The sequence below is a fragment of the Rhinolophus sinicus genome, chromosome 4, assembly GCF_057876585.1.
Source record: "Rhinolophus sinicus isolate RSI-liver-muscle chromosome 4, RSI-T2T, whole genome shotgun sequence".
NCBI lineage: Eukaryota > Metazoa > Chordata > Mammalia > Chiroptera > Rhinolophidae > Rhinolophus > Rhinolophus sinicus.
This window is the reverse complement of record NC_142504.1, coordinates 117,949,722-117,967,031: the sequence shown is the minus strand read 5'-3', so window position 1 is coordinate 117,967,031 and position 17,310 is coordinate 117,949,722. Positions and strand designations below refer to the sequence as shown.

Sequence of the window (17,310 nt, the reverse complement as noted above, 5' to 3'; positions counted from 1 at the left end):
TGAACAGTGTCACTGCGTCCGGAGGGAGGAGGACCCCACGTCACAGTTCAAAATCCCATTCTCGAAGCAACAACCCCCCGAGCACTGATGTTCGCCTGGCCCTCGTCACACTCACTGTGTTCAGGAGTTTCACTGCACCAGCCAAGCGGCGCCTTTCCACCACCTACTCAGGGGACACAGAGGGGACACTCTCCCGACCAAAGCAGAACGGTCAAATGTGTCCTAACTTCAGTCACTTGTGACAATCGTCCCTAGAAACCGAGCGTGTGGCTTTTAGATGGGGTGTGCAAGGTGCTGCAGCCCAGCCATTCTGCCCTCAAGTTGCAGTGCCATCCTCTAATGAAGGTCTCGGGGGGCACCCGGCAACTGGCACTTCGGACCCCACGTCTGCATCTTGCCTGCCATGCCACCGGACGCCTGCTGGGTTACACTGTGCTCGCCGGTGGCTGTGTCACTGAATTTCACACCAATTCTATTAACGATGATACAGTCCATCACCAAATGCTTTCAGTGGGACACAGAATCGGATCATAAGAGCTTTGTGTGAATTAGTCGTGTCATGACCTGGCGGAATGCTGTCATCTTCATAATAAGACAAGACATAGAAACAAAGTCACGGTCACACAAAAAGTACTGTCTAACCAGGTCATCAGCAGGTAGCTTTTAGTAAAAGAAGGTTTAAAGTCCTAGCTGGGAATAAATGTTAAATATTTGCTGTTGTTACATAATGACTCACCTTTTCTGCTTTTATTTTTTCCTACCACAATCACTTATTTGGAGTTATTAAAATCATATTCATGGATGATATAAACTAATTCTTTAAAATCAGATGTCACCTGGCACCATTTCAGTCCAGACACAGATGAACAGGAAGGGAGGTCTTCCATTGATAAATGTTTTAGGTTACAAAATACTTGTATTGAAATAAATGACATCGAATTAATAAAGTGCTTGGGATTAAGTGTGTGTGCCTGTGTGTGTGCTTATAATAAATAAGAACACATGTAAGATCTTTCCATTTGACAGATCTTATGCCAGACTGGTAAATATTACTGAAGCAGGAGAAGGTCTCACGACCCTGAGTCTGAGGCTGACAATACACACTGAGCTTTGTCAGCGTGCGTGGGAAACCAGCAAAGGGCAAGTGTAATTCCGTCCAGTCTGTGCAAAACGCAGTTGGAAACAAGTGGTAGAAACACAGTCTGCAGCCTCTGCAGGGAAGTGGCCGGCTGTGCCCACAGGAGCCCGGGGAGCAGGCCCGCATGTGCATGGCCTTCACAGCCCTGTGGGCCGCCCACCTTGCAGCTGACACACCTGGTCAGCAGACTGCACACAAATCAGGGCAGCAGAGAAAAGCCTGGGGAGCGACAGGCATTGACAGACTGCAGTCTTGCAGGCGCGCGCCTCCACTGCCTGGTTGCTAAGTCTGAGCCTCTGGGCCAGTGATTCCCAGCTACGGGACAGGTAAGAACAAGTTCAGGTGAGGGAGACGCAAACTCAACTTGGGAACACAGCTGTGGAGACTGTGGAGCCTAACAGCAGACACTGAAAAATGGCCCGTGTCTCCAAGCCCCCTGCTGACCTCAGCGTGATCTGTGCATGTGCACTGGCCGTGACATGTCCGACTTGAGGGGCCTGGAATGTCACAGGGATTCCTGGCCACAGTCTCCCTGGCAGGGAGCTCGCTGCCCACACGGGCTGGCACCTGCTGTCACTGCCTGCGTCCTCCCGTGAGAGCAAACAGTTCCTGTTCTTACAACCTCAGGCAGCTCCTGTGAGGCCCCGTGAAAAAGACAAGATTTAGGTCATGTCAGAAAAAGGGAGTCCTTAGCTATTAGAGATATAGGCCAAACACGTACGATGAGATCACGTGATGCGTGCGTTTCCTTCCACAGCCTTTGGTGGAGGAGAGTGAAACGGGCGCACCACTGCGCCGGGCACGGGTAACCGCTGAAGTGGGTGACAGGCAATGCCCGGCTCCTAGCGCTATGCTCCCTACTTTGTTTACTGGAAAAGTGAAAGAAACAAAGGGATGCACAAGGAAGTCTTCCTAATTATGGAGAAAAACAGGGACTGTTAAGACACAGACTTGAAGCAGCATTCTCCTCTGTATTCGTCAAATACTATCTTTACTGAATCATTTTTGCAAACAATTCACTAAGAAAACGGAGGGTGAATAGGGTCTGCGGCACAGACACGCCCGTCTGGCACCTATGGCACCACAGGCGGCGGCTCACCTGTGAGCAGGAGTCCCTCACGTGGCTCTGGATCTCGTCCATCGTGTCCATCCCGTAGGACACAGTGCCCAGGTGCAGCCGCTTGAACACCATTTCGTTTTGCGTGAGGGTTCCTGCGACAGCAAGTGACAACAACAGTAAGGCAGGCAGGCAGGTCGCTCTCCAAGTTCACCGCTTTGGACCCGCGGTTCACGCCCACAGGCTGGGCAGCCTTCACCTGCTGCCAGAACGTTCCATCCTGTGATACAATCTCTGGAAACATCACCTGCCACTCTTTTCATTTCCTAGTGAGGACAAGCAGTTTTCTGCCTAGCATGGCAAGTGCCCTTTCTAATAGCTTTCAATAACGTGAAGGGTTCTATCTGCATGAAGGAAGTCTAGCTCTGCCTTTCAGATCAGATCTGTTACCTGGTATAACATAAATGACATTTTTGCCCATTCTGAAAGAGACAGGCATCAAACTGCAAAACTGAGTAACTAGCTTTACGGTTGCACTAGAGAACTGTCTGAGCAAGTCATCAACTAGACCCAAATTAGTGTGTCTATCAGTTTCAAAAACCCTACTTTGAAAAATTAAGTATTTCCACGGAACAAAACCAGATGCATTTAACTCTTAGCGTCCGTTTGCATCAGTAGGACGAGAGGAGGCGAGTGAAAGGAAAGGCGTTTTCTCTTTAGCTGAGTGACCTGCTACCAAAGGTGCTTGCGTCATGCTGGCCCCTCTGCCAACGAGAGCGAGCCAAGTGGTCAAGTGGTCAGTCCGTGGGACTGCCAGTCGGCTGGGCCAAAGACGAAGGTGATCTTGGGCACGAGTCAGCACCTCTCTCGGGAGGTAAAGAAGGCAGTTTAAGAGGTGCACGAGAGGTCAATTCTACGAGATTTGTGGTTTCAGCTTCCTATGAAGTGACGTCATGAAGAGACAGGCAGTCAGGTGACACTGCAGATTTGAAAAACCTGGTGAATTTCATGAACGGTGGCACCTGAATTCACAATGTCATACACCTATAACCGCAAGGAGAATCTGAACATTTTATACACGTTACTCACTATAGAAACACACACACCCTTGCGCATATAACTCTTGCTGAGCCATTTTCACTGAAGGAAAGCAAACGCGGAAGCTGACACACCGCACATGTGCACATTAGGTGCTGGGATGGAATGTGGTGCGTGCGAGGTCGCCTCCCTGGGCTTTTCTGCTCATTTCAGATGCTGGTGGTATCACCTACGTGAGCAGGGACAATCCCACAGCCACTCAATTACAGTGAAGACTGGACTTCTCACACGGGGACAAAACACCCAAAAAATTCTGATATCTGTTTTCCTTGGCACACATGATATTCTGCATTAGTAAGAGAGTTGATTTGGAGAGAAGGATGCTGATTTTGGATGTCTTACTGTTGTCACATGTCTCACTTTCCTGGAAATAATAGCATTTACCGTGTGGAAATGCTCCCTGGAAAGGTGCACTGGCACGTGGGCATCATTCTTGTGTGCATGCCTACAGCTGGGGTAAAACAAATGTGTGCAGGAAGTTTCAATCAGAAATGTGAGAAAGGTCAAATGCAAGGCCCTGCAATGTCAAACCTGCATCCGCGGCAGGACACCACCGGGAGCAGAGCGGTGAGGCTCCTCAGGGAGCGCTCTGAGGGCCTGCTTCCCTCGTGCGACCCCAGCCACTGTCCCCGCATACGGCTGCTGAAACCAGTGAGGCATGCCACTTCGTCCACCAGCATGCAGCGTTATTAATAAAAACACACACAACCGCAAGGGGTCCCACAGCCGGCAGTAGTGCAGGGTTTGAATTTCCAGGTGTTTCGGGGCGTCCTGTTCTCAGTTTGTCTGGATGTGGCTCTGGGGAGGTCTCCCTGCTCCGACTGCTTTCTCCTCCCTCCCCTGAAGCTGACTGGTGAAAGCCGGCGGCTCATCTGCTGCAGGCTGAGTAGCTGCTGGCGACCCCACTGCGGCTGGTCTCCAGGCTGGAGACACGCGGGTTACTCAGGCCACACGTGTGAGTGGGGGCTCTCCCCTCAGGACCTCGCATCTTCGAACCTTCTCCTGTGCTGTCGACAGGTGCTGGGTTGGAAGTGTCACATATTTGAGTCAGATGATAGGTCATTTACTTTGGAGCATCTTTCCCCCGAGATGACAAGGGACGGGAAACTTGGCGTTCCCGAATGGGGTAAATTCCAGGGACCACAGAGACTCCACAGCCAGGGGCGCGCCTGATACGTGCTCCCCAGACAGTAGTCAGGGGCCGGGTATGCGCATTGTCACTTCAGCTAGCTGTCAGTGGTGTTAGCAGTCCTGAGACCCCCAACCCCAAATGCTCTCACACTTTGCTTCTCGCTACCATTTGCAGGGAGCCCTGGGTAATCCTACTGTGCGCAAAAATCCCAGATGGTTACCAAGGACACGTACAAGCAGATGCCAAAGTACTGAACACATGGATGCATTTCCCCATTTAGTTTAACATAATTGAACAGATACCCGAAGCCCAGATCTGAGCTCTTCCTTTCTCTTCTGGGTGTTTACAAAGCTCTGTCTTCAGGTAGGGAGACGCCCACAAGGCCTTTATTCAATGGCTTAACTGAGCTGTGGAGAACGAGACACAGAGCAAACTTACAGCAGCTTCTGGCTGTTTGAGTGCTTACGTTCAGGCCCTCGAGCCACCTGAGTTACTCTCTTTAATGTGGGAGGCAGGGTTCCAGGTACGTTCGTCTGCGTGTGGATGTGTAGTTTTCCCGGCACCCTTTGTTGGAAAACCCGTTCTTTCCCCATTGAAGGTCTTGGTGCCCTTGTCGAAAACTGCCCATAACGTAGTATTTCTGGGCCCTCAGTTCTACTCCCTTGACGCCACGTCTGTCCTTCGGCCAGAAACACGCCGCCTTGACTAGTGTAGCTTTGTTGTACATTTTGAATGGGGGGCATGTGAGTCCTGCAGCTCTGCTCTTTTCCCGAGAAGGTACTGGAAGAGTCCCTCACGTTCCATAAGAACTGCAGAACCAGCTTGCCCGTTTCCGCCAAGGAGGCAGCTGGGACTTTGAGAGGGACTGTGCAGTTTGGGGAATACTGCTGCATCTTAACACTATGAACCACTGACTGTATATTCAATGCCATTATAAACGGCACCGTTTACTTAATTCTGTTTTGTTCATCTCTGGTGCATAGAAACAGTTCATCTTGGTATATTGCTCTTCTGTCTTAAAACCTTACTAAACTCACTTATTGGTCCTAATAGATACTTAGAAGATTCTCTAGGATTTCCTATATAAAGACCATGCCACACACGTAGCTTTACTCTCCTTTACAGTACAGACGCATTTTTCTTTTCTTGTCTAATTGCCTTGGTGAGAACCCTGAATATTCACAGCAACATTACTCAGAATAGGCAAAGCCCAGAAACAACTCTAATGTCTATCAACTGATAAATGGTAATAAAATGTGGTGTATCCACCATGGACTGTTACTCAGCCTTGAAAAGGAGTGAAGCACTGACAGTTGCTACAATGTGGATGAACCCTGAATGCTGAGTAGAAGCAGCCAGTCACAAAAGGCCACCTAAGGGATGACTCCACGTATGTGAAAAGTCCGGAATAGGCAAATCCACTGCAGCAGGAAGTAGATTAGGCATTATCGAGGGCGGGGCTGGAGGATGGAACCGTATGGGGACGACGGCTGGTGTGTACAGGTGGCTGTGTAGCGTGGTGAAAACATTAGAAACTTAGACTGTGGGAAGGATGTATGGCAGTTATGCCAAATGCTGAGATACATTCTGATGGTCTGCCATTTGAATCAAACATGGTGTGATAACTGCTGCATCTTCCACAATTTCTAAGTTGCTTTAAGCTGTTTAAAACTGATATATTCAAACAAATGAGTAGCATTTCTCATCGAACGAACAATGAAATATTTGTGTGTGATATGCTGCCGTTTGAATATCTTGTTGGGTTGAAGAAACTGAAGTATTCATGCAGACATTCCTTCAGATGCGTGGCACATACAGTTTCTTAACATTTTAAGATGAATCCTGAAAACACTTTTTTAAAATTTCAAGGATTTCTTTTATTTCATAGCTGACTTTCCAGAAGGTCAATGCCGGTTTCAGACTTTCTACCCCAACTTGCACAGCAGATAATGTGGAGACTAAACTGGTTACTAAGAGTCAGTAATGCAAACATTTTTCCAAATCTATCTTAAATGATCTTCATGATTTCAACCAACTGATAGCTTTCACAGTTGTCATTCGAATATAGCAGAAGTTACTATGTCCCAAGTTTGAAACTTGGCAAAGGGGCGGGACTAACTGAGGTAGGCAGAAGCCGAGAGAGCCACTAGGTCTGAGCGTCCCAGTGACCTGGTCATGATGGAGGCTCCACAGACAGAAGAGGTCTTTTGACAAAAGGCTTGTTTATGATTCCTGAAGGGGAAAACAAAGCCTGCTGCACACGGGCTTTGTCAGGACGATGGCCCCAGTACTGTGTGCCCTGCTAACTGCTGCGTGGTGAGCGTCACACCTGCCCCTTCCCCCATGCTAACTGCAGCGCTCGTACCCACGTGCACAGCGACTGATGGCTGCACAGTAGGACTGCGCACAGTAGGGCTGGCACGTGCATTCCGCCGAAGGCGCCAGCACATGTTCCAGCAGGCCGGGTACTGCTGCTACTCCTCGCCCCACCTGTGACAGCACCGATGAGCAGACGGCCTCGCGCAGTGTGGCGACAGTGCGTCCCAGCACAGATGGCGCCGTCCTAGGAAATGTACATGTGATTCAGGTCCAAGCCACACAGCATCTTGGGTCATGGATGCTACAATGAAAATGTGCGTCTTGTCCTTCCAGTGGGTGTTTTCGGTGATGGCTTTGTTCTACATGAAGATAACTCCCTAACGAAGGAATTAATGTATGGCTTTAACAACTGCACCCCAAGTTCCATTTTAAAATTTATGAGTTATCCACAGCATTGTTCTTTAAACATGACATTGTCAAAGGCCATGGTGAGAAGACTGAAGCTCTCCCAGCAGATTAAGTACAAATGGTCTGTCCTCTGGTTTCAGCATCATTTCCTCATTTATCACGTAGCGTCTAGCATTTCTGGTCAGTGTCAGTACGTCTGCATCCTGGCACTGAACAGATGTCTGCTCTTGTCGAATGAATTACTTTATGTTTCACGCACTGGTGGCCACAGATGTGTCACTATAGCAACATCATTAATTTCAGATCTTACCGGAAACGCACACTCCAATCAAGCCTAATTACACGGAGCTGCTCTCTTGTCCGCAAGAAGGAAGCCAGAAGGCACTCCCAGGGTGTCGCCTTCTGCCCCACTTCCCATTTGGCTGCAGCCAGCGACAGGGGCACTGATGGACGCGACTTGTCAAAAAGCTACTGAAAAGCATGAGTCCAGTTTACTGTCCTGTGAGGGACCACCTGACAGTGACGGCAGAACACAGACTCCTCAGATGCAGCTCATCCTTAGTCACTTCAGCTGAACTCAGACTGCCTGGAAGATGCGTCTGCAAACTGCCTCCCCTCCGACGCCGAGACCTCCACCCAACAACCACCGCTTCCCTGGCAGACTCTCTGCTGGATGGTGACAGAGGCGAGCCACCACGGTGACTGCTAAACCCTGAGCAACTTTTGACTTCCATCCTGAAGGGGAGAGCAGGCAGCTGAATTATTTACATGACCATAGTAAGGAATAGAAAATTCTAGATACAGCACAATTACTCAAGTTCCTGGAATAAAATGCATGTGAGTAAACACCAGATGTGTGCCCATCTCACCGGGACATCAGGCATGGAGGGCGCACGAGGAGTTCCTGGAATCCGACCGGGACTTGTATGTGTGTGTGCCCGGCCATCCAGTCCCACCTGCTGTACAGATGCCACCACAAAACCTTCCTGGCTGACGCCCATGGCTTTGCTCAAAGGGTCAGGGGATTTGCCCAATATAACACATCGGCAAGGGATGAAGACCCAATTCCAGGTCTGTCCGCGGCCTCTACCCAGCTGTGTGAAAAGCGTGTTTTCAGGGTCAGGCCCGGGTGCCTGCTGGCGGTGGTGAGGTGGTGGGACCGTCAGCCTGTCTGCACACGTAGGCCGGCCCAGTGTGACCCTGACAATAGTCACAGCAACACGCTCTCTTCCGAGTGCCCTCCGGGAGGAGACCCTCTCTCCATATCTGCTGTTCCAGTTTGTTTTTAATGACTTCATACTTTCTGGTGCCATTCTATTTGGCACTTTTGCAATGAAGTGTCCCAGTTGTTGGTACACAGAGATGCACTTTAATTCTGACACTGAGTTTACATGTGTAACTCAGCTCTCTTATAATTTTGATGTTCCTTTGGGTTTCATTGCAAAACTCACTGAACTCGTTTTCTCTGGCAGTAGCCTTCTTCTTTGTCCCCGTGTCGCCCGCTTTCTGATGTGTCTTATCTGCTCTACCGGCCAGTGTCTGGTCACCACAGGGCCACGACCCCACGCCTTGCTGCATACCTGCCAGCCATAACTTAGCTCCGGGGCTCTGCAGGAACGCTCCAGAGTTTGGGTCTGCTTTGCTCTGGCTGCTCCTCAAACAAATCCCGGAAATAAGCCCACTTCTGGGCCTGCTGCCGGCACCTCTGCTTGCTATCTGGTGGAGTTAGATTTATTCTCCAAACTTTCTTCCCATCAGCTTGATGCAGCTGGAAGGAGAATCTGAAGGCCCTTTCTTTCTCGGTCGACCTGGAGCCCCAGCCTCCAGCTGTCACCTCCGAGCCACTGTGACTCACGAGCATCGCCTTGCCGGCCAATCCTGAATGTCGAAGGACAGCCTGGAAGAAAACCTTGCAGTCCAACACCTGGACATGACTGAAACGCGGTGAACACTCTCTCCGTCCGTCTGGTCCTTCTCCATACGTACGTGCCTGGCCCGGTCGTCAGGTCCAGGCATGTTTTATGGGGACGTGAGCCACCGGGAACAGGTCTTGTTCTTCAGCCTGGTCTACACATACGGGAGCTACTTTGTCACTTTAATCTGGATCCCGTGTTTTACCAGCTGACTTCCTGGTGGATCGTTGTAGCTGAAAATGTGCTTCTTTTTCGGGTTGTGTCTCGCATTTCCATTTCTCGTCTTACTGCAATGACTAGAGTGACGATGTTAAATGACAATGTTGTTAGCAGTTTTGTCTTTCTTCTTCTTCACTGTAGTGAGGACTTTTCCAGTAGTTTATTAAAAATGCTGAATTTTATTTGAGACTTTTTTTCATTTAAAAATATTACTTATTTACTTATTTTCAGCTACAGTCGACATTCAGTATATTTTATATTAGTTTCAGGTGCAGAGCTTAGTGATCAGACGCGTATGTAACGAAGGAGATGACCCCCCGATTAGCGAGCCCCGTCTGACAGCGCACAGCTATTACAGTATTATTGACTATATTCTCTACGCTGTACTTTACGTCACCGCGACTATTTTGTAACCACCAACTTGTACTTAATCCCTTCATCTTTCCACCCAGCCCCCGAAACCCTCCTCCCATCTGGCAACCATCCGTTTGCTCTCTGTGTCTGAGTCTGTTTCTGTTTTCTTTATTCGTTTATTCTGCTCTTTAGATTCCACATATAAGTGAGATCATATGGTGTTTGTCTTTCTCTGTCTGACTTATTTCACTTAGCATAATACCCTCTAAGTCCATCCATGTTGTCGCAAATGGTAAGGTTTCACTATTTTTATGGCTGAATAACAGTCCATTGTATGTATGCACCACTTCTTCTTTGTCCAATCGTCTACTGATGGCTTCCTGGAGACACATTTTCTTTCCCATGTTGTACAAATATCCTTTTATTTGTAGTTCTAATAACTGCCAGGAATTTAAATCATAAACCAAGGAGAGATTTTAACTCTTAGATATGGCTTTTATTATAGTGCTGGATTCAATTTGTTTTTTACTTAGTATGTTATGGATTGACAAGAATTCTTTGATGAAAAAAACGAGAATCCAAAATAAGGATCGAATTTTGGGCATAAACCTCAGGGTGGCATCATTTGTAGTGAGGTCTTTAGGAGAATGTCATTGTTAAAACACCAAATTCGCGTATCGTACTATTTTCTTCTAACAGCTCACAAGTATCATTCTATAACAAACAAGCAATTTTTGCTCTTAAGAAGCCACTAAGAGAGGTGTAATAAAGGCAGTTAAATAAAACATACAACAACTGCAGGGCTGTAGAAAATTCAAAATATAGAAATATGTCATTTAAATCTCTAAGAATTTAATGTTTTTGCTAATTCTGATATACTGTGTATATTACAATACGAGCATTAGTTGTGTGTCAGTTTTCAAGAGCAGTCTGAGAAACCCTAAACATGAATCAATGCTATTATGCACCCACCACTGCACCCTCCCCACACCCCACTGACCCTCACTGCACCCCCCCACCCACGTGGACGCGCACACATGCGCGGTACCTGTCTTGTCCGTGAGCAGGTACACCAGGCGCCCCAGCTCCTCCGGGATGGTGCTGGTCCGGACGACGGTGCCGGGGATGCTGCCGTCGGCCATGATCAGCCACCCGTAGGCCGCCTTGCCCATGTCCAGGTTCACACGGAGACTGGCAAGGGAAGCCGCACGAGTCGTTAGCAAGGTTCAGACCAGGCAATGCTTCCACGTTCATAAATGTATTTACTTACACGCGTTACCTTGAACTTTATGGGAAATAAATGGATAATACTGGATTTCAGACTTTAAAATTAGTGAATTTACGGTTCTTGGAGTCAGCAAAACTGTTTACACCCATGTGTCTGCAGGAGACAGTAAGTAAGGTGGGTTCTCATGCTCTGCCCTTCAGCGTGGTGTGATGTCAGAGGGAACAGAAAAGGGTGGCTGCTCTAAGTGACCGGTTCAGGTACAAGTGCCATGGGGCTCAGGAGAAGTCACATGGCATCCTACTGCGAGGACAGGGCTTAACGGCCATCCATTTGTTTTATGAGAACCGATCGATGATTCCCCAGGATGAGGATGGTGGTGAAGGGCATGGACAGCCCTGGGGGAGGCCTGGCAGGAGGTCACGGGACCTCTCGGTGGCCGGACTGGTGGGAGGGTGGGGGGAGGTCAGCCGGAGTGGTGCAGAGCTGGCCTGGGTGGTCAGGCAACAGAGGCCCTGATGAGGCTCAGTGGGGCCTGGACGGCACTTTCATGGGGACCCTTCACCTAACCTGCTCTCATCTCCTGCCTCCTAACTGACGTGCTCCGCCCACCTGGTCTGTGGGGTGACCTGTGCTGCCACCTTACTCTGAGGAGACGGCCACCTCCTTCCAGCTGACCTGGACGTCTCACATGTCCACAGTGACACGCTGTACAATTTGATGACATGTGATGATTAACTAAAATCAAGACATCAGTTTTCCATTTATGTGAAATGGAATGTTTCTGAAAGACTGAATAGAAATAAATTGTTTTTTAAAAGTGGGTGAGATATGTAAGACTGGAAGAAATCAGACTTGTAAATGTCTTTCTCTCTACCTTAAACAAATCCAAAAAGGAAATTATAAACAATGGACCACAAATAAGTCTTTTAATGAGAAAAACAATGTGATCTTCAAAATACAGTAAAACACGGCCCACGGGCCGAGCCCAGGCTGGTGACTGTGTGTATATCTCTTGGAGTGCGCGAACAGACATCGCAAGTGTGTATGGATAATCTAAAAGGTCCCTTTCCTCGTTGACCCTTTGTAAGCACTTCCGTTATGCAAGGTGCCCTGCCCCCTCAGGCCCAGCTGAGCCCGCCACATGCAGCAGTCCCCAGAGCCCACTGCCAACCGAGGCTGCGGCTGGCGCCGCGGTTACGGTCACCCGGTGTCCTCCCTCACTCTCATCACCTTATGCATCTCTCTTTCTTCTTTGACCCAACTTTTCACTGAGTCTTTCTGCAAAATGTTGCATTGTGGAACCCATATCCCCTTCAGCAAATCCTTGGGTCCGAAATCTGTCCAGAGAACGCCCATCACGTCCCTGCCTGACTACACTTGGCTGTCCCCTGACACCACTCACTACACAGCCGTGTTCTGTGGAGGACAGACCTTCTTTGTGGACAACCTGCTGGGGCCCCCTGGAGAGCAGCAGGCGGCTCCCCCCATTCTGATTCCTTCATGCCTCTATCACTCACCACAGTCTTTGTGGGTGACCACAAAGGTATCCTAAACATGAACTTAGAATATTAGAGACCTGACAGAGAATGAAATGCCAGAGGAAAGCAGAGTGAACAGACGGAGACAGGCACCCTCAGAGCCTCTGTCCAGCCACCCCCAGACAAGCTGCTTACCTAATCCTCCTCGTAGCTGTGTGATAAATCGACAAATCCCCTTTTAACTCACAATCAGTTCTATAGATCTTTTATGAAAAAATACCATAGTCTCATTGAAAGGGAAGTGAGATACTCAATATATCTGCAAACATGAAAGAAACTCATTATTACATTGAAAGTCCACAAACTGATACAAAGGAACGTAACAAGAGCCTGGAGGACAAAGGCACGGAGAGCAAACTCACTCACTGATGCACCAGGCTATGCACAACTGGACCCTTGGCAAACCCTGCCCAGGTCCACCCAGCGGTGGGCCTCATGACGAGAACCAAACTCCTAACTCCCCGATTTGCGAGCCTGGATTCCCCAACTCCACGCTGCGTGCCCGCCACCTCTCATGGATCAAGGGTGAGCAGTGTTGTGCTTTATTCGAGCTTCTAATTTCATAGTTTCAGACTCACAAGAAGCAGCCGCAGCAAGACAGAGGGTTCCCCTGTGCCACTAGTCACCCTGCTCCCCCCAACGGTAGCATCTTACAGCACCAGGGTACCCGATCCAAACACAGACTGAGATCACCACACTGCTAACTCACAGGCAGGCTGGATTTGAGCTTTGTCAGTTTTTACACACACTCTCTGTCTTATGCGTCCCATGGACCAATTCATGTCACCATCCTGTCCGTCACCTGCAGACTGTGGCACCACGGCAATGATACCCGCGATTACCCCTCAGTGTCACAACTGCCCCAACAATACCCCTGGCAGCCACTGACTGGTTCTCTGTCGTTATAAATTTGTAACTTCAAGAATGTTTTATAAATGCCCAAATTGTTGTTCATATCAATAGCTTTCTTCCTTTTCATGATGTATTCATTGCATAGATATACCAAACTTTGTTTATCCAGGTGACATTTTTTTGAAACCTTCCCCAAGGTTTTGATAATATGCAGTCATGCATGGCTTAACGACAGGGATACATTCTGAGAAATGCATCGTTAGGCAGTTTTGTCGTCGTGCGAACATCAGGCGCCTGGCACTCACGAAGATGGTACAAGCCACTGCACACCTGGGCTGGATGGTACAGCGCTCAGCTCCGGGGCTGCCTGCCTGGCCAGCACGTACTGCACTGAGTACTGTAGGACACTGTCACACAACGGTGAGTGTTGGTGTGTCTAAGCATAGAAAAGGCACAGTACAAATACGCTAGAAAGATACAAATGGTCGTCCTGTACAGGGCACGTACCATGAACGGAGGGAGCAGGACTGGAAGCTGCTCAGGTGAGTCGGTGGGTGAGTGGGGAGGGCGTGACGGCCTGGGACGTGACTGTGCGCTGCTGTCAACGGCATCAACACCGTGCACTTAGGCTGCGCTCAAGTTATATGTTTCTTTTTTCAATAATAAATTAACCTTAATTCACTGTAACTTTTTTACTTTATAAGTTTAAAATTTTAAAACGTTTCAGCTCTTTTGTAACAACACTAAGCTTAAAACACGTTGTTCAGCAGTACAAAAATATTTTCTTTCTTTACATCCTTGTATCATTGTTTTCTTTTTACTTTTTAAACTTTTTTTTGTTAAAAATGAAGACACACACACACACACACACACACGAGCCCAGGCCTCCTTCGGGTCAGGGTCATCAGTACCACTCTCTCCACGTCCACATCCTGTCCCACTGGGATGTCTCAGGGCAGGAAGTGACACCCATGGAGCTGTTGCCTCCTGTGACAGCACTGCCTGCTTCTGGAACAGCCCCTGAGGGCCCGCCTGAGACTCTTGTTGGGGGCGGCACTCTTTCCAGAGCTGTGTTCGTGCTGGTTTGCCTCTTTCATCGCAGATCTGCTTGTGAGCAGATAATGCTCCATGAGCAATCCTCTCGTCATAAAAACCTTTCAGTGTCCAGTCCATGTTTTCAGGCTTTTTAAGGAACTTGCTGAGGTCTGCAAAGCTTCTGCTAACCCCTTCACTGAATGTTCTTGGGGGTTCTTCTTCTTTTTCTTCTCTTGCCTCCTTCAGCTGTGTGTTCCTGTTCCACCAACTGTTCCTTAGTCGTCTCTCCAGGAGCCCCTCTCAGGGCGCCCGTGTCGCCCTCATCCACAGCCAGGTTCTCACTCATGTGCCACCTCAGCCATGTCCTTGGTGAGTTTTGCAGCCTCTTCCTCCTCCTGGCAAACCCTCTGACATCACAGGTGACCTTCTTGAGTGTCTTCTTCTAGACGCCATTTCTACGCTCCTTGGTGACATCTCCCCAAACCCTATCATGGTGCTTGATGCAGCAAGAGATGCTGTGATCCTTCCGGAATTGCATCAGTGTCTTCCTCAGCTGCAGCTACAGCCTAGGCAAAGGTCCTCCTTGGGTAGTAGGCTTTACAAGTTGCCACAACTCCCTGACCCACTGGTTGATCAAAGAGGTGGTGTCTGGAGGGAGAAACACAACTGTGACATTGGGAGCAAGGTCACCGATAAAAGGAGGGTGTCTGGGAGCATTACCAACAAGAAGCAAAATCTTGAAAGGTATGTTATTGTCCTCACAGCCCTTCTCCATTTCGCTGGTGTAGCAGCAATTCCGAGGGCTGCTTAGAAGCGGAGCTGTGCCGTCCGTGCCTCCTGACTGGCACTGGGTGCTATCTGACATGCTTGAAGGCCCCGGGGTTCTCAGATCACAAAGGGTCTCAGTTTGCAGCCTGTAGCACTGCCCCCAGGCAAGACTGTCATCCTGTGTGTAAAAGCCCCGAAACCTGGCACTGACTTGGCCTTCTTCTGGATGTAAAAGTGCTTTCAGGGTCCGTTTCTGGAACAGGGAGGTTTCATCCTTACTGCGCATCTGCTCTGGTGAGTAATTTTCCTCCACAATCAGCTTACCTAGGGTTTCCCAAAATTCTTCAGCTGCCTTCACATCCGCACTCACAGTCTGACCACTCACTTCCACATCATGGAATGAACGAGGATTCTTGAATCGTTTACACCACCCAGAGCTAGCAGTCAATTCAAGACTGTATTCAGGTCCAGCCTTTCCTTCAACATCCCCAACTTTCTGCTTTGTCCGTGATTGTCATGGTGCTGGGAGGGAGTTGCTTCTGTGCCTGGTCTTCAATCCAGGTCACTGGAAGTTTCTCCATGTCTGATACAGGCCCTTCTCGAGTTTTCGTTAGTCTCGTTGCCTTCAACGAAGCAGATCCTTCAACAGCTTCTCTCCCTTTGTTCTTGTTGTTGAAGATCAGAGCTGGGCCGTGCCTGACTGGCGAGCAATCAGCATGACTGATTTCCCACTTTCATGATCCTTAATCACTTTTAATGTCATTTCCAAGCCAATCACTCAGCGTGGCCTCTAACTGGCAACGTTGGCAGTGACTGTGTACACGTAGGGGCCGTGATGAACAAAGCAGTACAAGATTAGCTCAAGCCCAAGAGAAAAGGATGCAAGCAAGCGTCACAGTGAACACGACCTGTGTGAGGCTGCTGCTGGCGCTAACAGGACCACCGTCATATATGCAGCTCATTCTTGACTGAAACAGCATCATTGGACGCATGACTGTAGTTGCACTTTGTTGTTAAAAGAAAGCTTGCTGCATTCTCAAGAATAGGTTATCACATTTGGGACCTCAGAATTTTACTCTTGGAAAGTACTGCCATAGAAGTTAATCAGAAATTTTAATTCAAATTTGTGTAACTTTATATAAAAATTGCAAGAAAATTCTGTGATCTATGGTAATGTCAGACTATTTCATTTGAACCAATGTCCCCACTGAAAATTGTGAGAAATGCCACATAATTTAATTCTTAAAAGAAATCAAGATCTGACTAGAGAGGCATTTCTAGGCTCAAATCAAATCAGTTATCAGACAGTCAGGTGACCACAAAATCTCCTCTGCCTTGGGATCACATGGCCAGTCCCCAAGGGTTTCAACTTTCTCAGTAGTCTACCTACACAAGGGAGCAAAAACAAAGCTCCACACCATCAAAAGGTGGCAGCCCTACAAGGGTTCCTCCTTCCCATAAGTGGGGCCAGAAGGGGCTACACCCTCAAACTAAGGGAGAACTGGAAGTCACTGAGCCTGCATGTGGTGATGGAGTCAGGCTCACATCTCTTTAATAACTCAGTGACTGTGAATCTTGAACATGGACGAAGATGCTACAAGATAAGTACAGGGCACCTCCAAGTATGCAGCAGAGGCAAGTGTATATGTCTCAGAAAAACATACTTTCATTTTTGATCTCAAATGATTTCTATAATTATCTTTTCAAGTACAATTACAAAAATAAAAAAATAAACCCAAACAAGACACAGAAACAAACATCCCAGCACACAGTGAAACAACATATCATGAGTAAGAGCCAGAAGGAAAAACTAGAAGAGAAAAAGACAGACAAAGGCATCAGATGTTACATGTGACAGACAGACTATAACAACTAGATGCATATGGACTATTAGAAAAATATTTGTATTGGAATAGGCAAATATAAAAATGAAATAATCAATGTGATTAAAAAACAAATAGAATTTCTAAAACTAAAAAATATCAATAACTGAATTAAGAAATTGATTGGTTTCTGTCAATCACCCAGAGCTCGCAGTCAATTAACAGCTGATTAGACAGTGTCAAATGTGAAATTAATGACTTGGAAGAAAGGCCACTAGGAATGATATAGAATGAAGCATGTAGACAAAAATGGTGGAAAATACAGAAGTAATAACAGGAGAAACAAAAGGCGTGGTAGCTAAAAAACATTGAATTGATGTCCCCAAAAGAGAGGAGGCAGAATGGGGCAAAGGCGGTCTTTGAAGAGA

The 17,310-nt window shown here is 48.0% G+C and overlaps 1 protein-coding gene across 11 annotated transcripts in view; it reads right to left on the bottom strand.

The window, feature by feature from the left end:
- The window catches only part of ATP9B (ATPase phospholipid transporting 9B), a 172,920-nt gene that overhangs the window by 39,525 nt on the left and 116,085 nt on the right, over positions 1 to 17,310 (bottom strand). For all 11 annotated transcript variants that reach the window (XM_019715633.3, XM_074339808.2, XM_074339811.2 and 8 more), the window contains 2 exons: positions 10,687 to 10,829; positions 2,238 to 2,350 (listed from right to left, as the gene is read on the bottom strand). In XM_019715633.3, the coding sequence (XP_019571192.3) occupies positions 2,238 to 2,350; positions 10,687 to 10,829 (256 nt within the window). The remainder of the gene's footprint in view (positions 1 to 2,237; positions 2,351 to 10,686; positions 10,830 to 17,310) is intronic.